The sequence below is a fragment of the Loa loa genome (genome assembly GCF_000183805.2).
Source record: "Loa loa unplaced genomic scaffold supercont3.104, whole genome shotgun sequence".
NCBI classification, from domain to species: Eukaryota; Metazoa; Nematoda; class Chromadorea; order Rhabditida; family Onchocercidae; genus Loa; species Loa loa.
Genome location: NW_018108284.1, coordinates 26163 through 48709, shown reverse-complemented (window position 1 = coordinate 48709; position 22547 = coordinate 26163). Strand labels below are relative to the sequence as shown.

Here is a 22547-nt window from a genome sequence, read left to right as displayed (position 1 = left end):
GAATTTAAGATAGGGCTGTCTACTTTTTCTTTTTTCTTACTCTTTTTCATTGCAGTTTCTCATATTCCTGTTTTGCTATTGTACCCAATCTTTACTGTTTGTTTTTCATTACATTCCTCAACTTCATATTTTTCCTCTTTTTGGACGCCAATCACTTGTCATATTGTTACCATCATTATTCTCGCGCTCTCTTCACCATCACTTATTTGTTTTTTTATCGTTTGAAAATTTAAATTCCTGGAGAAGTTTGTAATTTCTCTCCAAAAACAAGATTTTATTTTGGACGTTTTTCAGACGGTATCCCCTCTCCAAGTGCTATTTTCCGATCGTTTTCCCATCATAATATTGGTTGCTAATGTTGAAAAATATCTCTCAGACAAATTAAATTTCTTATTTCTTTCACCTCTCTTTCTTCTATGATAAGCTGTTCGGATTTCTGTACTAACTGTTCCACATGACGTATTACTAGAATAATCATATATTATCGGAATTATCTGGATGTATCTCTAGAGTCCTAGAGGTGTCTGAACTGAAATTGCTGGATGTATTTCAAATGTACTGTGCTGAAATCGTCCAAATGTTAGTACCTACAGTACACTTGGACGATTTTACTTGAGCTCACGAGTTAGGCGTAAGTAGGTTGCAACTGAATTTGGCATCAAATTTTAATTTACTGTTTTGAAATGGGTGAGGTATGTTCACCTATCGTTATTTGCTGCACAGAAAAAAGCAGAAATTATAATTTCAATCTTATCCACATTTTTTTAATGCGTTTTTCATTTCATATTTATTGGAAGTATATTATAGACATTGCTACAAGCATTCAAAAACATTTGGTCGTTTTTTGATTTCCGGATTTCAATTTCGGTAAGCATTTTATCGAATGTAGCCTACGATCTTTCAACCTTCTCTGTTCGTTCTTTTTGAATGCTCACTGTTAGGCTATCATTAATCAGAAGTCAACTTTTTTTGTAATAACGTAGTACTGGGATAGATGTATCGATTTCTTTGAGAGTAATTGCTTGCGATTGTATGTGGCATGCCGTTTTTTTCTATTTATTGCATGTCAACTGATGGACAGATTAATCATACAACATTTCAACATATTTCGATATGTTGAAATGTTGAAATACTGGTAGACAAAGTTCATAATTTACTGTACAGTGTTTATTTCTACTTACCTTGATGTGCTGTGTTTTGTGCTGGTTTTGTCACTTTTGTCAACTGAATAAATGCTCAAGCTAGAAGGACTTTATAAGAAGGATAACTTATCTGTCTACAAATATTTGGTTCTGTCAACCATTTTATATGTAAATCTAACCAAGCACCTTCATGTTTACAATTTTGTTCAAAGCCACATTTCTTTCGTTTTATTCGTATTGCCTTTACGTGAAAATTACTTGAGCGATATTGTGTTTATCCTATGTCTAACACTTAGTTTTTTTTTTTTGACCGTACTTATTTCGAGTGTCATTTATTCTCAAATGTTCAGTGTGAAGAAATTTGTTAGGGTTAACGAATAGTCGCAAATATATTCGTGTAGTGTCTTTAGGCTATCAGGAAGTGTCAGTTGTTCCATTATGGTTTTTCAAAATCGGTAAGTAGATTAGGCGGCACGAACATCAGAATTGTTCTACCTCATCTAAGCTATTGTAATCTGTGTCTTAAATTTGATAATATGACATCTTTTTTTGCTAGATTCTCTATGGTTAAGTCATCAATTAGGGCTGGATAGTGAGTTTTTGTAGGATGGACAATTATTACTTTTTTTCTAAGATTCCTATAGGATACGATAATCTCAGAGACAACTAAGATTCTTAGAGATATGATAATTCACCAGGATTTGTTATGTTAAATTACCTGTTTGAAACAATTTTCTCATTACAAGTACCAATCTATCACGCTGCTACAAAGAAAATGATATTGCCAGTATTGGAAGGGAGTTAGAATTTTTCAAATCTATGATGTCAAAAAATGGAGAAATAGGAAACTTCATGAAAGGGGAAGTTTTTTTTTTTAATATGAAGGTGTGGTGTCATTTAGGCAACTAACTTGTAGTATTCTTTGTGTTTTTATTTTTGTCTGATGGCAGTTGCTGCTACTTTTTCTGAACGGTATACTGAAGGCTGTTTGCCGATTAATTTTCTCTCTAAAAACTTCGAAATAAGCTTTGTCAATAACAGTTGCATTTTACTGATTGAAATTTCATCAAGATTAAAATAGCACATTTAGCTCCCGAGATGTAACACTTATGTAGTGAATTCAAATGTTCAGAAATTAGCATATTGTTTGGATTCCAAATCCCATTCTCTCTTATCAAGCGAACAATTTATAATTAGCAACGATTTCTCATAACCATCATTCTCTTACCATTCTCGCTTTCCTGCATCACTTCTCTTTTGCACATCCCAGATCATAAATTGCGACTTGCTGGTCATTTCTCTTACTTCGGTGCTATCATATATATATATATATATATTATTTATTTATTTATTTATTTATTTATTTATTTATTTCTGGAAATAATCTCTTATTCTCCTAACAGAATTGAAAAATAGCACAGAGAAGAAGAGGAAAAAGTAAAAGGAAGACAAGGTCATAAATTTTAAGTAGTAGGAGCTCCCTTTTTCTTTACATTATTAATAATAGAGATATTAAGAATGATTAATATGATCTTCCTGATAGGTTGTCTCCATTTTTCTATCTCGTATTCAGGTTGGTTAGTTAGGGGCTATAGTTTTTGAGTCAATACATTTGAATCAACTTCGCTTGGAGCATTTCATATTTCGAAAGCCTTTTAAATTCCTTTTTACCAAACCATTTTAATATGGTCTGTAATCTTCTCATCCTTTACAGCTCACCAAAACTGGACTGACATTGTATCGGAAAGGCTTGGGTTATTAAATTTGCTGGCAAGCATAATTTATAAACTGTCAGATTGGTCGAGTGACCAGTTCATTCTCGTTGATATCCTATCTTCACCATGATCTTGAAGATATCATGCTAAAATTCGCAGATATCCATTGAAGTTTAGCGCGGTGCATCCTTTCCTTTTCGATCAATTTCATTTCTGCTTAAATATGTCAACAGACGTTCAAATACAGCAAGATTGAAGGAAACATATTGATGGAATGAACATAGTCTGTGACAGTGATGAAAATTATGCAAGTGAAAGTCATTATAGGGCAAGAATGTTGGATTTAAATGATTCTTTCCTAAACTAATATATTCGTGTTATATTATACTATAGGTTAATTAAATTTTCTGCAGGCTGATTTCAATGTTATTGATCAAAGTATCAAAATTTGCGCATCTTTTTGCATAAATCTTAATTAGCGGGACATAATTTAATTCAGTTTGAAGTGAGAACAATGTCTGAACTGGTATCACAGATGAAGCATCCGCCCGATATATCGAAACCGCGATGGGATCAGTCAACATTCGAAGGGCGTGCTCGCCACTTTTTTGTAACTACAAATCCGCTAAATCTGTTTGTATCTGGAAAACAATTGGAGAAAGTAAAAAAGATTGTCCTGGATTATAAGTATGTTTTAGAAATTCAGTATTCAATTTTTAAAGACATTAAAACTCTGTAGAAAAATTTGGGTTGTCAAACTTTAAATGGTTACATATACATATAACGCCGAAGATATTGGAGACTGATGCGAGAGCTGATACAAGACAGATAATATCCATTGACTTAACAACAATAATGAATATCTGGAAATTATATCTGCTCTTCAGACCAGTCTTCAGCAAATTTGAACTTTGATTTGCTTTACTTTATGCAGCCTTCGTAAAACGTTAAGTCTTGAAAACCAAGCTGTTCGAAAAGGTGCACAAATCATATCACTTTAATTATTCTGTGACATTTTGGTTTTGTGTTTTTCTTTAGACACTTGCGACAATTATGCAAAATTCAGAAACAGATGTGAAAGAAAAATAATTGAATTCAATTAAGCTATATTTTAGACAAAAACGCAAAGTGCCTGAGAATTTAACGGTTGATGAGTTATGGCATGCGAAACACATCTTCGATTCTGCTTATCATCCTACCACAAATGAACTTATGATTTTGCCAGGACGTATGAGCTGCCAGGTACCTGGTAATATGCTCCTAAGTGGTGGCATGCTGACTTTCTATAAGTATGTCATTGTTTTTGTGAATTTTTTTCACAGGTTTAACATCAAATTCAAAATGAAGGAGTAAAATCACTAGCTTCTAAAATTTCTCGTATATTACAACACCGGAACCATCATCATTTGAATATCAACTTTGTAGTATTTCCATTCGAATTTGTTATTTTTGCAAAAATAATTTGTTTTAATCGAATGACCTAACTTGAAAGGAAAGACCGTTATGTTATTTTTATGTCTTTATTGGTCTTTATTATTCATCATTGTGAAGTTTCAATTTCTATTCCAAATTTCCGGATTTGTTTCTTCAAAAAAAGACATAAATAAATAAAGTTAAAAAAAACTAGTTCTGGTTCACAGAGTCGAAAGTAAGAATTCTCCATGAGTTTCCTAGGATCTACAATGGATGAACGGAATTAAGTACCACAGTAGAATTGAATTTAAGATCCCCAAGTGCTGTAATATTTTGGCAATGGATAAACCAGTCATTCAATGCAGTTGTTAATTATACAAACCGTTCGGGCGATAGCGTTTCCAACAAAACGCTTCTAACGTCATATTTCTGCGCAACGGGTGGTGCTGTTACTGCTGCGTTAGGACTCAATTCACTGGTGAAGGTGAATTCACTTCAGTTCATTTTTATTGGTTATTCGAACAAATCAGGCTTTTCAGTTTTTTGCCAAAGAGTGCCAGAGGACATCATCTATTTTAACAATGACATTCCGTTTTCTTGTCTTTATGTTACCTTCCACTCTGCTTTTACTTCTTCATCGTATTTTATATTTCTATTCGAAGCTATAATGGTAATTATTGAGCTAATCACATGCTCGAATGCGTGATTACTCTCAGAAATTTGAAAAGTTCAATTATTATTGTAGTCAATGCCACCGTTGGTCGGACGTCTGGTACCATTTTGCGCAATTGCAATTGCAAATGCAATCAATATACCTCTTATGCGATCCAAGTTTGTCTTCTGCATAGTTTCCTAGTTAAGAATGGATGCGAAACGTTTATTAATACTGGAGTTTGATTGTAAGAAATTAAGTTTAGAAACATTTAGAATATATTTTCTTCGCTTCTGTTATTTATTGAGGCTCTATCTTCTGCTTGGTTTTTTCTGGAGTTTGAGATTTTATGATTTTTATGCTTTCAAACTGTGAGCAGCTTTTAATTATGGCTTTTGAAGACGATGAATACAGATGTTCTTTCAGAGAGCTGATAGATGGCATTGCGATAAATGATGAAAACGGTAACAAAGTGGGCACTAGTAAGAAAGTAGCGCGGATAGCTATTACCAACGTCACGATAAGCCGAATTGGAATGGCTGCTCCATCATTTTGTAAGTATTTTGTCGAATATCTTCACTGTCTGTGTATGATGTTTTGATAAGTGGAAGTCGAAGTGCGATGATTCGAAATCTCAAATCAAAATGACCAAAAACTTTTCATTTCTAATTACTGACTGTCATTATGTTATAGTCTGTATACCAGTTATGATGAATCAGATCGTGAAGACGAAATGGTATCAGGTAAACACATTCCAGTGTATAAAATTTGAAATACTAAGAAAATGCAAGAAATTCAAATTGTGAATTGTCTCTATTCTATCTTTATTAGTCGTTCACCATATCCAGTGCAAATCTGTAAATAGCAAATTATGCTGATAATAAAATGTCATTCCTGATAGCAAGATTGTGTAGGTCTACAGGACTGTAGAAATCTTCTTTAAAAAATAAATGGCCAAAGTTCAAAGGAATTAAGAATACATTTTAACTCATAAATCCATGTAATAGTAGGTGTATTCCAAATCACGAATATCATAAAATATATGGTATTTTACAAATCCCTAAATTTGTATTACAGAAGCGACCTTGGGTATCAGCTCCACTACAAGCACTGATAGCCGGTTTCATTCTGACATTTGCAACACCACTGTGCTGCGCCATTTTTCCGCAGATAAGTTCCATTGAAACAAAACAGTTAGAGCCAGAAGTTCAAAATGAAATCAGTAAGTCTCGCAACTTACCTGAACGCGTGTATTACAATAAAGGACTATGATCTGGGGTCTCATTGCGACGCCTGAATGTAATGATTAAGCTTGTGAATTAATAATTTTCTTAAATCTTTGTCTACTAGTTATCTGTGTTGAAGACTGTTTATTGTAATTATGATAAAAGGAACTAAAGAGGTCATACAAGGTAACCTACAGAAAATAGAATTTTATCACAAAATGCAATAAGGCCGCTAATATACAGCTGTTACCAGAAATCAAAATACCATAGTAGGAAGAACTTTAACTAAATTTCAGTCCAATTTAATGCTCATTTTCTTTAATGTTTGAGCAATCGATACAATTTACGATATAAATTCATGTCTTTCCCTTCAGTTTATGTGGTGGTCGATTTTGGAGATAGCACGAATTCCAACATCTATTGAACTCTACATTCGCAACTCGAATCATTAACTAAGCTATTCCGGTTCCTGATGTTACAACAGGAAAAACAGGGGACATGATTCCTCAGGGAGTACATCCATTTCATGCAAAAGATTTTCATATTCACAGTGCTTAATATGGTCGAGTAATCAAATCGAACTGTTGATATTTATTAATTCTTTCAAAAGAAAAAATTGATATCCATTACACTTTGTTCACCATCAACTGACTCTCATTCTCTAAGCACATCGAACCAGAAATTTAGCATCAAAGCTGAACAAGATGTCGAGAAGAGGATCAGCAGACATCTATTTGACCTTCAACTCGACGTCAATACCACTAACGATCAATTCAATAAGTTCTCCTCACCTTAGATGTTGACCCGTAAAGTGAATAGAACTTCAATTGATTCCCTTCATAGAAAATTGAGCTTCCTTCGATTAGGGGGAATGAAGGATTGGGTTACAAATCAATCTTTACCAGTCTTGTCAAGATTTCGAAGATACATATCTAAGTCACATGAATGTATGAATGGCGGCATCAGAACAGTAAAATTCAAGATTGGCATGGAGGGAATAGGTCTAGGTTCCCGAAGAGCTTTTGTCTAGCTATCGAAGCGGTGAGTGAATTGGCTATTTGACATAACTGCTTTTTTATTTGATTATCAGAGAAATTCAACAATATGATGCAAAAATTTGTCCGGTGATACGAAGAGCAAATTTATGGTCAGCCGTCAAGGCGATATAGATGAAGGAAGAAGCAGTTTATATGTAGCAAAGTGCAGTTTTTTGTTAATATTAGAAGCATAAAGTAATCTTCAGACAAAAGCATCCTTTTTCCTGTTCCGAACTTCTATGCTAATCTTGAATGTAAATCCCATTCATTGCTTCTTCCTTCCCGGGAATCCAACATATATCGATACAATAAATTATTATAGTACACAATTAATACAATTTCATCTGACTTAATCGCCCAAATTTCCCTTTCTGTTTGGCTGTACCGTTATTTTTACATTGATTCATTTCGGCGACATTTACAATTGTCATCACTGCATCACGATTATTTCTCATACTTTCTCCTGTTAACGAGAATTGTTGAGTAGTTCAGTGATTTATACGAGAGAAATACCTGCAACAATTTAGTCAGACTGTTGGAATCAAACGATCGTACCACTCAAAGTTTTCTTGCGTGAATAGTTGGATTCTATCTCTTTCCGTTTACTTTCCGCTTTATCTTTATAAACTGTTGTAGTGATATGACTCTGAAATGGTCATACATATAGATTTATAGTGCAATAAATGAAATTAATTTTCTCAATTTATCAAATTTAATTGAATTTTTTGAGATTTAGAAAAAATCGTGTGAAAACTCGCATGAATTATTACCACCTTCATCTCCTCTGTTGTAAGATTCAGAATTTTCTCGTAGAAATCGACCACAACACTGTCTAGCATTATTGCTTCACGTTGTGGATGCAACAAACTTGAAATGAGGCATTGAAATCTTTATTATTCAATCAAACTACCTGTATTTCAATTCATAAATGTAAATGTGCTAAAAACAACAAATTAAAAATTACCGATAGAAAATTGCAAATGCAACGAATGGTATGGAAAGCATCATCGTTATAAGATAATTAGTTATGCCTCGACCAATTCCTTCCTAAATGCTCTGCCTAGCTTTGACTTCTGATTATTTAGCCGTTTTTTTTTTAAATAAAATTAAAGCCACATCTTATTTTCAGTAATAGTGTTTATTTGATCTTTACTTACTGCTGCAGTAATGACATGTAGTGTGACAGATCCATACGGTTTACCATCAACAAAACATTCATATCGTCCATCATCTCGGGTTACCATTAACGGCCAAATCTGACATAGTTTAACATCCAATAGTTGTTGCCATTTCCATAATTGTGAAATTTTAAATTTACAGAAAATGTCACAAGATTTGAGAAATTTAAATGATTTTAACTGGAAAAATTTAGCCTATTATAATAAGTACACCGTGATACCTTTTTCCAGTATTTTCATTTAAGATGGACCTGAAGATATTTCAATGGTGTGAGCTTGACCCTCCAAGACAACCGAGAATCAGTAATTATTGGTGCACCATTCAGGTACCATTCAATATTTGGCTGAAATTACAAAGATGAAGTTTTTAAGAAGGTGCTGTAATTATTTTTGTTTCAAAACGAATCACTTTTGGATCATTTTTCAACCATTTTTGCTCCAGAACGAATCAACCTGAACTCACACTAAGCATAAATCTGAACAAGTTATTAAAATTTGTGAACATTATAAAAACAAGTATCATGAATGTTTCAAGCAAGGTAATGGGAATGTGAGAATCGATTTTAGATAGCCGATATGCAAGCGTGTCACCTTATGTCGCAAATTAGTTATGTTATTTATTAACTTATTAATTCACCAGTTAGTACGGTCAAATTATTTAATTCACCGATCAAGTATGGTTAAGTCGTTTAATCCACCAGTTAAGTACAGTTGAGTTGTTTAATTCGCTGGTTAGTACGGCTATTTTATTCGCCAAGCTTAACTTCAAGATTTTACAAGTTCGAAAAAAGTTGAAAAAAGAAGACCCTATTGTAGCATACAAATGCATTGCAGTAACTTCGTGATATCAATGCTCAACTGATTCTGATGATATATTTTGACTCTTATCTAATTAACAAATAATTACATCCTCACGAAATGTGTAAATATTTAGAAGCAATTAGGGACAAGCAAATAAACATACCAAATGTTTGACTTTCTTTACTTTTTGCCCTGTTTGACATTCCAATATCAGAAATAATCCTTCGATTAGCTCAAAATCAGAATTATCATTTTGCAATGGCAATTGATAAAACGATTGTTTGCCCAAAAATACCGCCTTCATTATCTTTTTCTTCTTCATTATCCAATCTTTCCTTTCCTTCTTCTCTTTCTTCATTAACCAGGGAGATTTTCCATGATATAATTTTTTCAGCTTATTTTCAAATGTCTTTAGAAGCCTGCAACTTCGCATAAATTTGCAAATCAAAGCATGATCTTTGAAATGATTGTCAAACAATAGGATCATCAGTGTAATTTTGTCAACCCAAGAGAATAATTTGAATTTATGATTTCCATAAACAATTAATTTATTGCCACAAACAGCTCTTCTTGTTCCAATTCTCTCACATTCATTATTATGAAAAGGGAAACATGAGAGTTATTTGTTCAGTGCTAAACTTTTAAACATGAAGTAAAATGAATCATTTCTCTCTCATATGTTCGGATTCTATGGAATGTTTTGGAGAAAAAATGAAGGATTCGTTAAATGTTTAGAATTTCAGTGATAAAATCCTGCTTAAAATGACAACAATTGACGATGAAACAAACAAACTTCGTTGGCTGAGGTGGACATAAACCTTTAGCTGATTGCTTATCATATTCGTCAGGTTCAAGTACTGCGCATTCCAACAAATCTAAGCGTCCTAATGGTTTATTTGTAGTCCTAACAGATACCTGAACCGTCTGTTTATTAGCATCGCATAGTTTCATGATAAGTATAACAAAAAGTAAACAACTGCCCATTGCTCATCAAATAGCATATAATGAATGATTTTTCCTTCAATTATCAAACAATTTTTTTGAAATATTTCAAAATTCAGTTTGATTTACATTTGAATATTTATTTCCGATATTTCTCAGAAGAAAATTCGATCAATTTAACCGAACAATTTCAGAAATTTTGTTACTTCCCACTATAATACATGAGGAAAATGTGTGAATATCACCAAAAATACCTCATGGTAGAATATATTCAATTTAGCGCTCCATTCCATATTTACATTCTATCCAACTATTCCGCCCATTTCCCATTGCTCTACTGGAAAATCTAAATGGTTCTCAATGTTGCAACTCTTCGTTTTGAAATTCGTAATATGTAAGTGCATTATTTAAATGCTAAATTGAATTACCTCAAACTATTTGCGATTTTTTTTTTTCTGTAATTTTTGATAATCTCACAGTTATACATATATTTTCATTTCATGTACGGAAATTTTATTGAAAATGCAAGCATGTTTCGGTCAAATTTATTTGCTGTTAAAGTGTTTTAAAAAAGGAACTCAAATTCAGGAAATTGTAATGAATTAATCGATCAAAGAGCATTCACTTAGCTTCGAGAAATTGAATCCAAAATTTTGGTTGCTATAGAGATACTGCCCTGAATTCCGCTATTACATGATATTCATTATTAAATAACCGATGAAAACATTCAGTCGTCGTGGATCGAATACTGGTCTACTTTTTGTGCCAGATTTCTTCAACTAATAATGTCTATTTTCCATGACTCTTTTGTTTATTGATTGATTATAATCATACTTTCCCAGGACAATAATATCATTTTCTTCTAGTTTGCTTCGTCAATTTACTACACTGAAACTTTCAGGTTCAATGAAACAGTTAATTTTATCATTGAATAGATGTAATAGAATCTGCTAAGATGGTTGATAGCGATTCAGACAATGTTGCAGATTTACTAAAAGTAAGTTTGTAACATTTGCAAACAAAAAAAAAAGGGGGAAGGGAAGAATATTATTTGCCCATTGATATCACAAACATTTACTATTGTCCAGAACATAACAACATAATGAATCCATACTGACTGTTAGGAAAATGACTATCTCCTGGAATATTGAGACATTAATTTTTGATTGATATCAACCTTTAAATTTCAATCTATTAAAAATCATTTCAATAGTTATCTTTGAGGACATTGATAATATGGATGATGAATTGTTCGGGAGAAAAAAAGATGCTGCACCAAAAAAAGGTCTTTCGAAGATTGATAATTTACTTGGTGATCCTCAAAAGGTTCATTTCTTTTCATTACTTCAATATTGAGGGATTCGTGTGATGCATCAATGCTAGTATTTCTTATTAAATTTCTAAAGTTAATAGAAAAAAGATTGTTGCTCACAATTTTTTTTTAAAAAAAAGGAAGAATACAAAGACTGTCACGGCAAATTTCATCGCCTTTTTAAACCTAACTTATACATCGTTTCAGGAGAAAAAATTCAAAAAAAGTATGGACGACTTTTTTCCCACAAAGAAGCCAACTGTATCATTTATGGATGAATTAAGTGATGCTGAACTTCACGAGGTTTCATTTTATTTCGTTCTTTTTTTTTTTTTTATTTGGAATTATAAACTTTCCTTCCTCATTTTGGAAATGCTTCACCTACTTTTTTTTTACAATTGTTGAAATACATTTATGAATATATATTTTTTTTAAACAAATTTCAGCGAGAGCAAGTAGCAACATACAAAAAAAAACAAAATATCGGAACATTCACCAGAGTGAGGACATCTTCATGTTTAAATATTTCCTTCGATTTATTTTACTGCTTATGTCAACACATTACTTTTATCTACCCGCTGATACCAACATATCATGCCAATTTTTGACATCACACTGATATTATATGTAACAAATTTCAGGGCATCTATCAAAGTACGTTTTATGAAGACTAATTGTTCATTTTATGAAGGGTAGCAAACTTAAAAAATTGACCACAACTTCATTGCAGTATCAGAGGTGGACCTATGACAACTGGTGATTATCCAACAAAAGCTATGAATAAAACAGCTTTCGATTTGGATAATATATTTGAATCAGGATCCAGGTAAGTATTAAGTCTCTTCAAAGAATGAAGAATTAGCAGAGAGGGAGAGAAAGAAAGAGAGAGAGAGTGGGAGTGAGATGAAGGGATTGATTTCAATCACATGAACAAATCCATACCTTTGATAGATACCGATTAATGAAGGATAATAAATTGGCTATGATAGATGCTTAACTTGTGGAGACCTCATACTGGAATTGCTTCATCTATGGTTGTATTAGTATTGGTATTGGAGAGAGAGGGAGAGACTTTTTGAAGTACTTTGGTAAATGGGTTGTTTAAATTTTAGTCTACTATTAAATTTATTATTAGTCTTTCGTAACTGTAATATAAACTAGCAAATTGGCAACAGACGCGGGACAAACAGTTGGACAGGGAAAGTCACTGAGAGAAAAGTTGGCGCAAATAACAAAGCTGATGAAAGTGGACGATTTGACGATTCCAGTCGACTTAAATCAGCAAAAAGTCAAAAGAATCGAACGACAAGTCCAGTGCTCGAGGTACCTGGATATGATCGCATACAACGGTAATGATGCAATTCAACATAAATGCTTCTTGAGTTTTGTATTTGAATTAAAGAAGCGATGATGATGGGATGAATAAATTTGTATGCTTCCAATAAGTTAGCTTTACCATTTATCACGTCTAGCTTTACCCATTGATGTTATTGACTATAGAATGGAAAATGAAATTAATCGCCTAAATCGAGAAATAGAATCTGTAAAACGTAAACAAATAGTACGAGAAGAAGCATTGATGGAGGAATGGCGAGAAAAGATGAAACGTCGAGAACGACAATTTGAAGAGGAATTTGCTGATTTGGAGGAGAATTATCGGTCATTTTTTCGCTACTTTTAGATTGATTTAATACTTATAAAGTTTATGATTGGAATATAAAGTAAAAGTAACAGTATTTGACGTTTTTCCTAGGAGTTTAGTTTCTAAAATTTTATCAAATTTGCAGAAAACAGATGAGTCGTTTGAAAAATGACCATGAAAATGTGTCGCAATCGATTCGTGATATGTTCCACAATCAAATCGAAACATTAATAAATGGACAAAAAGAATCAAAGTTTCCTTTTATGCTGCAAACCAATCAATTCATTTTTTAAGCATTATACCCAGTACGATGATATGCATTTTACTTCACTGAATTCACTATTTCCAACGCTTTCTTCTCTTTTTTTTTTAGAAGTTATGAGGAAATGCTGGAGAAAGTGAATGAATTAATTGGAAAAATAAGCGAAATGACGATAAATTTGCATAAGCAAACGGACAAAAGTAACTCCGATCAGAGCCATTACATTTCATTCAGAGAGCAACAACTTGAGATTCGAGAAGAAAGGTTTGGAAAAAAAGAATGAAGCATGAAATTTGGTGTTTATATGAGATCAATCAGATCAGATGATATGTTGGTAGAGAAGCGGAGAAATCAATTTCCATTCCCACTTCAGCTTTAAATTAGAAAAGGATTTAGCAGTGATCGAATCCGTTATTCGTATCATTTATCCTCAGAAATCATGCAGCGGGAATTAATTCCTACATATAATTAAAATCAATTCAGAATCAAAAAGGAACAGGAATGGCTGGCGAATGAAAAACAGCATGTGATGGAATTAAATTTGAAATTACAAAGTCTGTACGACAATAATGAACAAAATACGCTAAAAGTTGGTACCTTATTGACTTTTATTATAGTCATAAAACGTTGAGAAAATGCAAGGTATGTCGAATAATATCTGAAAAAAAAAAAACCAATCATTCGATCACCCTGCACTATACGGTGTAAGTCGAAAATTTCAAATGAACATTTAAACGAAGAAATCAGATCAGTGGATAACTATAATGCGATTATAATCTATTAATTTTCGTTATTCACAACTGACCTCAGTTACGACCAATCCTTCTTTCTTTTTTTTCCTTCTCTCTTGAAAAAAACACTCAAATTCCCTTTCTGAGAAATTTGATCTTTACTTCCAATAAATCCTCAAATACTTGTTTTACATTGAATTGAAGTTTGGTATTAAATTTTGTTGAAATACAGTTGAATTAATGACTGAATAGAATCGAGCTACAAGTCAATATTTCAGGAAAAGTGGCAAGTACGTGAAGAACGCCAAAAACTGAATGCAGAAAAAGAAGCATTTAAAAATGAGCAGTTAAAAATACTAGATGCAACGGAACAACAAAAGATCGAACTTGAAACTTCAAAGGTTGCGTCACTTAACATTGCTGTCGTTGAAAAGGACAAGACTTTTCTTTAAAGTAAAGATATACTTTCTCAGATTTAAGCCAATCACTTTTCTAGCAATCTTCATAAAACTATGAAGGTCAAGAAATTATAGATCTGAACATCTGATAGCACTATTAAAGGAAGCATTTCCAGAATTCGACAAAAATGATCATTTTAAATTTTCTTTTGTAGTCCAATTTTCTGCGTGACCAACATGATCTAATAATGCGAATAATGGCAGCAAAATCATCATTGGAAGCTGAAAAGAGTACATTTGATGCGCAACGTCAACAAGATGTGGCAAGGTTAAAAATGGAAGCCGAACAGCTTGATCATAAATTGAGAGAGGTGTTTCACTTCAAAAAGATATTTGAGGGTAACCTATATTGGTTAATGAATTAAATAATCAGGATCCATTCATTTTCAGGTGCAAAATGCTGAAGATATTTTACAGAATACGCAACGAATTTATGAACAAAAATATCAACAGGTATTTCTGTATTTTCTATCTTGTTTCGAGATCAGAGAACTATTTATACTTGTCGTTATTTCTAGCTGGTGGTATTGGAACGAGCACTTATAGATGAATGTTTCGAACTGGAACGATGTCGCAAGCAATTAGAAACCATTCAAAATGACAATCGAAAAAAACGTAATCCAAGGAATGAACAGTTTCAGGTAAGAACCAAGAGCAATGTTACACACCGATAATTCATTATCTGTGGCAGATGGGAATTCAGATTAATCGAATCCAGTTACAACATATGGTGAGATCACGCAAAATTTGAGGGAGCTTCTTTCATCCTCTACTCCAAATTTACCACTCTCAACCTGTCCTCAAAAGGAGCCTAAACAGATCCGTTTACAGCAAGTAATACCAACACTGGATACAAACGGTTCAGACTTCATCACAGATCCATACATCGATGAAAGGCCTAACCGAAGGTTACCTATCACTTTTTTTGCTTCAAAACACAAATATCTTCAAGTTGAAATTTATTAAAATTCCTAATACTCGTCCCTAAATCTTTTTAGGGAGAAAAAAAGCTATCAAGCAATATTAAAGATGCATGCCGGAACAATGGAGAGTGTTGCTTCAGGACAAAGTCTAAATACGCAAGCCTGAAATATTGCCATTCATTGCTCTACCGCGCTTCGATCGTCAACAAATGAAGTGTGATAAGACAGTTTGAAACTGCCTCAATGATACTTTAAACGATAATACCAATAAATGAACTTATTAAACTGTGAAATGTGAAGAATCAAAAAAAAGAAACTTAGAGCCCTTTACTTCTAAGCTAATAAAAGAAATGTGCACATAACTGAACAAAGATGTCATTCCAGTAATATGCTGAAGATTCAAATTTATTGCATATGTGAAAGATCGAAAAGACGTGCTAACCATTTGATATCGAGCTCTAAGATTATTAGTCCTAGAAAAAATGAAGAACCAACAAGAAGATTGACATAATTAGCAACAAAACTAACCGTAAACAACAGTAATGGAAGTAAATGAAACACTGGAGGCGTTCCCCATCTGTCATTTGCACTCAAGGAAAAATCTCGAAAACAAAACTTCGTGAGATTCAAGAACTTATACTTGAAGTGATCATACAGGTCACTTAAGTACCTAAGCGCATACGACAATTTCACGATCTTCTTCTCATCTATACAATTACGAAATGTCATCTGATAGCAAGATTGTTAGGAAATATCAGGAAATGACAAAATATCTTAAACATTAAAAAAAAACTACGTGAAATACAGATATCAACAGAAAAAGATTCTGAAGAACGGAGATAGAGTATCAAAAAGATGAGGTGAGCTGTATAAAATAAATAAAGCATATACAAAAAATACAGTTTAAGGGTGGAAGCATATACTTATACACACTGTTCTGCCAGTTCATAGTATTTGTTTGCCAGCTTTCCTTGCATAGCTTTTGTTGCTGACACGGCCGCTTCAGTATACAAATCATATGCTTTCGCTAAGTCTTGCAACAAGCCATATCCACCTGGAATCAGCAATAATCAATGAACCAAGTGATGATAATACTTGACATCAAAATATATTATGCCGTGGGAAAAACAGAAGGAAAAAGTAAGCTTCAAGTTGAATAAGCTACCGCTCTTGAATGTAGGGTCAGATTGCGATCATTAGGTAGAATATATACAGTTTCTAAAGCTTCGCAATGAATATTATCTCTATAACTGAACGGCACTACAAACTTTGAACTCTTGCCCTCTTCATAATACTTTATCCATATGCATATCAGTGATATGAAATTTAAGATTGTAGCAACTCAAACAGTGTTGCATATCACACCCAAGATTTTATTGGTTAGTTACCGAATATTTTCCAAGCTTTATTTGAAAATATTTCGTCGCAAAATATTCATTAAATTCATGAATATTATGTAAAACACATTTGTTTTTTTACGTTTTCGTGGTATTTCAATTCATCAAATTTGTTTACTTTTTAACTGAATTTCTTAAATGAGATTTGTTTAGGAATATCTCACTAGCAATCTCCACTACAGTTTGATGATGGGAGAAATGTATAAGCAGCTAATCTATAAGGCAATAGGCAAAAAGAAATTAGTCATATTTGGTAGGATGCGAGAAATGTAAACAAAAAATTAAACTTGGATTCCAAGAAATGACACTAAACAGACATCCAGAATGGTTAATATCAAGGAGTTATGCGAATTTGCATACCCTCTCTATACATAACTGCCATTCGCTCCAGCAACTCATAACGAGGACGGACACCTTCATGAGGTGTTTCATTTTCATTTGTTTCCGAACTTTGAAGAAAATTTAAAGCTTTCTCATACCAAGCAACAGCTTTTGGCCACGACGGTTTTCTGAAAAAATGCTCATGCAGTATTTAAATTTTTCATGGTTTCTCGTTGTGTCAAAATCTATGTCAAAAATAACAAAACAAGGAAAAATTTATGTCGAAAATAACACAAAAGTAAGAGGGAGGAAAAAGTATTTCGTTCTTCTAGGTTGGAATAATCCAACTTTCATGAGATCGAGAAGACGCGGAGTGGCAAATTTGGCCGTTAGACAGATTGAGTAAGTAAATGAAATCAATATTTCAACAGCAACTTCATTGGCCCGAGAAAACGACCCGTTTCATACGCTTGTGCAACGAAAATGACGGCGGATTGATCACCCATATCTGCAGCACATTCCATAAGTTCGAAACCAGTCCCTTCTAGATCTTCATTTTCCCACACTTCTCCACAAACTATTTCTTTCAGGAGCTCGTGAGACTGACCTAAATACATAACAAAAATGGCACTGAATTCAATGCTTCTTTTAATAAAAATATGACAAGTATTAAAAAGAACCAAAAGCCATCTTAGCCATAGTGATTATCGCTTCAAGAACACCACAACGCCGAGCAATGTCAAGGTGATAGAAAGCTGCATCTTTGTCGTAACCAATACAATTTCCTGAAATTAGTTGAAATTCCTATTGAGGGATGTTTTTCTTATTGCGATGACAATATTCCATTACGAAAATTTTTTACGACTTATACTCTGACATTAACTCTTCCGTGCTTGATAAAGCTACAAGAGTTTATAGACACAAAACAGTCAATATCTATACTTTTTTTGTATCCGTAATCTTTCGTTGAATAAACGTTCTCTTTCTCGGAACAAACAAAAGCCGATTTCTCAACAAACTGTCCCAGTTCATGATAACGTGCAAGATCCAAATGTATCTGAAACATTATGATTAGGATGACGAGGGTAACCAGTTTCTTGAAAAATTTTAACGCTGACAGAAATGCTGGTCAAACAAAAGCATAATAATAGCTCAAGACATTAACCACCAAGTCACGAAATTACTAAAACCCGCCACAAAGCTGGTTTTTCAAATATTTATCCAGTAACTTGATAAAAAATTCTAAATGTCGTATTTGCAGTAACCAGGACTTCAAGCAGTATCCATTGTAAATGTCAAAGCACAAAATTACAAAGGCAACAGAAAATGATATCGAATTTACGAAGTTACCTGGCCAAGGATGCAATTTATACCATGAATTTTTTGCGAGAATTCAGAAAGTTCTTTGATTTGCGATTCCGATAAGAGCCCCGCCGGTCGTGAAAATTTGCGTTTTTCTAACCAGTATGCTTCTCTTTCTGCTTCCTGGGTAATATGCTGCAGGTAAATTTAAACTAACTTTTAGCTTTAATTTAATTTGGCAGGACTATTACAGCATGTTATAGTCTACTAGACTTACTCCAGTCATTTTCGAACTGCAGCTACTCAAACTTCCAAACTGAGGATCGTGATATATTCGTTCTTTCATCTACAATTTCATTGTTCAGTTGTTCAGAAGTTCAAAGATACAAAGCATCTTCCCATCCACCATGTACTTCTCTACACTGATTTCAAACTACACGTTTTAGATTTAAATATTTCTAAAGTTGGAAAAGACATGAAAACAAGAATGACCGCCATTCGACGGTAACCTTATACCTCACTATCAGTTGAATCGCATAAATTTGAGGAACTAGAACTGGTGATTTGTGCTTTAGCCATAGGTTTGTCAGAGTCTCGTATAACTTGCTCAAAACAATCGTTAGAAAGTCGCACATCAGAACACTGTGTATCACTGCTTTGTTCATCACAAAACGAAGATACTGAAAAAACAAACCTATGACTTTGTCATTATTAGAATTATTTTCATACATTATAGTAAAAAAAAGAAAATCCATGCCATGATACCAGGATCTTCATATTCTACTGATACCGGCAGACCGGCAAAATCTAAATACCTTCCAAACATAGCTTGATATATATAAAAGAAATTGCGCATTAACACAGAAGATATCATGTCATTATCGAAAAAAAAATGTGGGTTGTAACTGAAATAGTTACGCAATTGTGTAGAGGCCTAAAAAGATGGGATCTGAAACCAAACATATACAATTTTCCTCTGTATTGTTGTTAATTGCACCAATGTTCGAGCTATTATAATGATTGCTTATAAAAGCTAATTCGTGAACCAGATCTTTCACGGAAGAGGACGTTTCTAATCGTAGGTTAACATAAAAGTATTTACCTGAAGAACGTCTTCCCGAGCTGTTCACTGATACTGTTCTGCGTCGTAGCTCGTCCATAGCATTACCTCTTTCTTCAACAAGCGATGAACAAATGCTTGCTGGTCTATTACTACTACTTCTAGTCACTGAATTCCAATTCTAAAAATTAAAGATCCCTATTAATGGTGATTGAGATCATATTACATAAAATGTTCCAATTATAAATCATGATATTACTGAAGGGAAAACATTAAGGACCTTTACATTAACCAGTCACTATTTCTGCCTGACACAGTGGTCTTTCTCTTTACCAATGTAATTTTCAGAACCCACATAAAAAGCCGAATATTTACCCTTTCGACGTTACCACCTCCCTTGAGAGCATTTCTCTCGCTTTCAGCAAGATCGAACTCCGTCAAGCACATTGATCGACAAATGTCGTTGCAAAAATGGGAGTGGAAAAATAATGCCATCCCTTTTGTACCAAGATTTCCACTACCATAACCTTCTCCAGTTGCCTGAATTTCCTTAATGATGACGCAACAAAATTTTGGTTAACTTATAAAACCATTCATTGGAACTGAAATGAAGATTTTTGAAAGTCAGACTAGGAACTCATAAACTTTTCAATCTAATAGTAACAAAACTAGCTGCGATCCTTTCGGGCATTTGAGAGTATTTGAGCAAGCCACAAGCATGGAACTAAACATCACAAAACATCATTCTCAAGTAAGCTGAACACTAATAAAGAGTTCAAATGAAATAAATCAAAAATACTGATAAATTTTGCAATGTAACAAGATACAAAAGACATACGGTATGTATTTGCGGATCGGTGTACAAATCTCCCACTCCTTGAATATCGACAACAATCAACTGATGCCCGCTACGTTCAAACGTAAAGTGACTGAATGCCTAAAAATGTTAGAATATCCAAGAGTTACCAATGTAATGTTATTAATTTCTCTTATTTCAAAAATAATTCCTAACTGAAAAACTAAATAACTAGCATATTTGCGGTAACTAACCTGAGGAGTCTGACGACAAACATCTGATACAAAGCCAGAATTGGAGTTATATTTGATATATTCACCCTCTATGAAACGCTCAAGATGATAAAATGTATGTTCATCTTCATCGAGAAATTCCAAAATGCAAACTTGAAAAATGTCAATCTAAACAATTTTGGTGAATCGTAGCACATGTAAAAGTTGACACTTCCTCAGATATTCGGTTTGATGGTATGCTTTTGTTAAATCAACTGCAAAACCTAATTATCGTTATTAAAACAAACTGCTAAAGTGGAATTACCTTCTTGGGTGGATGATGACGATTAAATTCCTCAGCCCAAAGTTTGCTGTCCATTTGCAATTTCACATCTTCAAACAGCACCTGCAAGAGCAGACATTTTTTTCGCTATTTTAAATATAAACCTAAACATTTGCCAATAAAAATCTTTTCAACCTATCTTCAAAATTCGCAAAAACCAAATTGATTAACAATTACAGTGACTATGAAAAATCGCAAGATGATTAAAAAACGAACATCATAACAAAACTGAGTTTTTACACAGACCTTTCAAAAATTCGGAGGATTTTTATGATATTCCTTCCGTCACCTTCTTTATTTTTATATAACTCGACCACACATGAATTACGAATCCAGCAAACGTTAAGTCAAAAATAACATACTTCTTTATCAACACTTCTTATGTATTTTTTGGCAACATAGTTCTGTGCATGGTCCCAATCATCATTTTTACCACGCGATACGAGCTTTTTCAAGCGATAACACTCGCGCATTGCACCTCGAGCGAAAGGCTTTAAATAATACATACGAGTTATTAGTCTAGTAGCTGTCTAACTATACAATGAGTAGGAAGCAAGTAATATAAAAAATTCCATACCGAATTAGGACGAAAAAATAAAATTACAACACCTCCGGATGCAATTTCACTTGCACATTATCAACGGTCCAGCACTGCTGTATAGATGAATAACGGTGACGTTTACATTTTCTTACAGGTAATTTATCAAAACGGAATTTTATCCACGGGTCATCCGGATGCTTCGCACACCTGAAGCAAGCAAAAAAGAAAAAAAAAAGAGAAACATGAAAAAGAAAACGTTACGAACTCCATTCATAAAATATCCAAACCACTGCATACTTGTCAAGCGTGGCAGATGTAGCAATTTATAATAAACCGGGTAAGATGGACATAACCATACAAAGTATAAAATACCACTTCGCAAGTTGTTGCCAACGATGTATCAATTCTCGATTTCCTTCGGATAAATGAGATGAATGCTGATCATGTTCGAATTGTCCATAATTTCTATTATCTAAGGAATTCAAATGACCTAACTGTTTTACCGACTCCTAAAATAACGAGCATACAAATATCACAGCGACATCAATATCTGTCAATTGTTACTTATATAGAAATGTCACCACTTACACTTACAGAAATGTCACACAAAGGCTCGAGGAACTGCCATTCTGCTGAGTCATCCAGATGTTCGTTCTCAACACCATCGTCCTGCAACAATCTGATCAACCATACAATAAGGAAGTTTCAGTTTGAATGCAAAAATTCGATTCTTCGTGAACCACAATAAATTGTTAGCTAGTAAAATAAATTAAAACTCCAGCAAAGCTGGTTTAATCAAAGTTGTACTCAGTGTCGGCACGATCAAACACGTGCATACATATTTCATGAAAATGAAAAAAAAAAAAAACCCTCTAAAGGCAATCTTGAGATATCTTGAATTGAGATCTCTGTTCATAAACACATATCTCAAGCTGGCGAAATTTAAAGTTCGATTCTATCAAAAAGAAATATAAAAAAAAATAAAAAAACAAGAAAAGAAATCTACAACATCCTGTACATATACATATATATATAATATATATGTATATATAAGCGAAGTAAGAATGTGCCGCACAGTTCAAAAAAGCCAAATGACGTAGAATTCGCTCCTTTCCAAATTTCCTGAATGATACTTCTCGGG

General features: G+C 33.4%; 5 protein-coding genes across 5 annotated transcripts in view; 3 read left to right on the top strand and 2 right to left on the bottom strand.

Moving 5' to 3' along the window:
- Nucleotides 1–3353: 3353 nt before the first annotated feature.
- LOAG_04844 (hypothetical protein) lies at nt 3354–6327 on the top strand. Its single transcript, XM_003140381.2, has 7 exons — nt 3354–3544; nt 3973–4146; nt 4583–4754; nt 5016–5101; nt 5349–5476; nt 5616–5665; nt 6000–6327. The coding sequence occupies exons 1-7, from the start codon at nt 3372–3374 to the stop codon at nt 6192–6194; spliced, it is 978 nt and encodes a 325-aa protein (XP_003140429.1). The 5' UTR covers nt 3354–3371; the 3' UTR covers nt 6195–6327.
- A 1187-nt stretch (nt 6328–7514) lies between these two features.
- Nucleotides 7515–10148, bottom strand: LOAG_04843 (hypothetical protein; the record flags this gene model as incomplete). Its single annotated transcript, XM_003140380.1, has 8 exons — nt 7515–7648; nt 7741–7831; nt 7956–8052; nt 8150–8232; nt 8343–8441; nt 8615–8707; nt 9328–9583; nt 9958–10148. 8 exons carry the CDS (start codon nt 10146–10148, stop codon nt 7515–7517), a joined length of 1044 nt encoding a protein of 347 aa, XP_003140428.1.
- An 858-nt stretch (nt 10149–11006) lies between these two features.
- Nucleotides 11007–12092, top strand: LOAG_17620 (hypothetical protein; the record flags this gene model as incomplete). The annotated part of the gene is made up of 4 exons (XM_020450281.1): nt 11007–11103; nt 11331–11432; nt 11626–11721; nt 12060–12092. Exons 1-4 carry the CDS (start codon nt 11062–11064, stop codon nt 12090–12092), a joined length of 273 nt encoding a protein of 90 aa, XP_020306056.1. The 5' UTR covers nt 11007–11061.
- A 58-nt stretch (nt 12093–12150) lies between these two features.
- On the top strand, nt 12151–15600 carry LOAG_17619 (hypothetical protein; the record flags this gene model as incomplete). The annotated part of the gene is made up of 12 exons (XM_003140379.2): nt 12151–12244; nt 12594–12767; nt 12919–13077; nt 13206–13313; nt 13434–13586; nt 13806–13911; nt 14332–14454; nt 14667–14822; nt 14902–14964; nt 15030–15152; nt 15343–15419; nt 15510–15600. The coding sequence occupies exons 1-12, from the start codon at nt 12165–12167 to the stop codon at nt 15598–15600; spliced, it is 1413 nt and encodes a 470-aa protein (XP_003140427.2). The 5' UTR covers nt 12151–12164.
- LOAG_04841 (hypothetical protein) overlaps nt 15508–22547 on the bottom strand; it is a 7606-nt gene continuing 566 nt past the window's right edge. Inside the window, exons 2-18 of the mRNA XM_020446691.1 lie at nt 22001–22075; nt 21779–21915; nt 21475–21613; nt 21228–21356; nt 20848–20928; nt 20565–20711; nt 20353–20451; nt 19890–20054; nt 19557–19695; nt 18971–19134; nt 18732–18800; nt 18503–18637; nt 18095–18209; nt 17833–17937; nt 17588–17759; nt 17192–17340; nt 15508–16488 (exon numbers count right to left, since the gene is read on the bottom strand). Of these exons, the coding sequence (XP_020302999.1) occupies nt 16358–16488; nt 17192–17340; nt 17588–17759; nt 17833–17937; nt 18095–18209; nt 18503–18637; nt 18732–18800; nt 18971–19134; nt 19557–19695; nt 19890–20054; nt 20353–20451; nt 20565–20711; nt 20848–20928; nt 21228–21356; nt 21475–21613; nt 21779–21915; nt 22001–22075 (2151 nt within the window). The 3' untranslated portion in view covers nt 15508–16357. The remainder of the gene's footprint in view (nt 16489–17191; nt 17341–17587; nt 17760–17832; nt 17938–18094; nt 18210–18502; nt 18638–18731; nt 18801–18970; nt 19135–19556; nt 19696–19889; nt 20055–20352; nt 20452–20564; nt 20712–20847; nt 20929–21227; nt 21357–21474; nt 21614–21778; nt 21916–22000; nt 22076–22547) is intronic.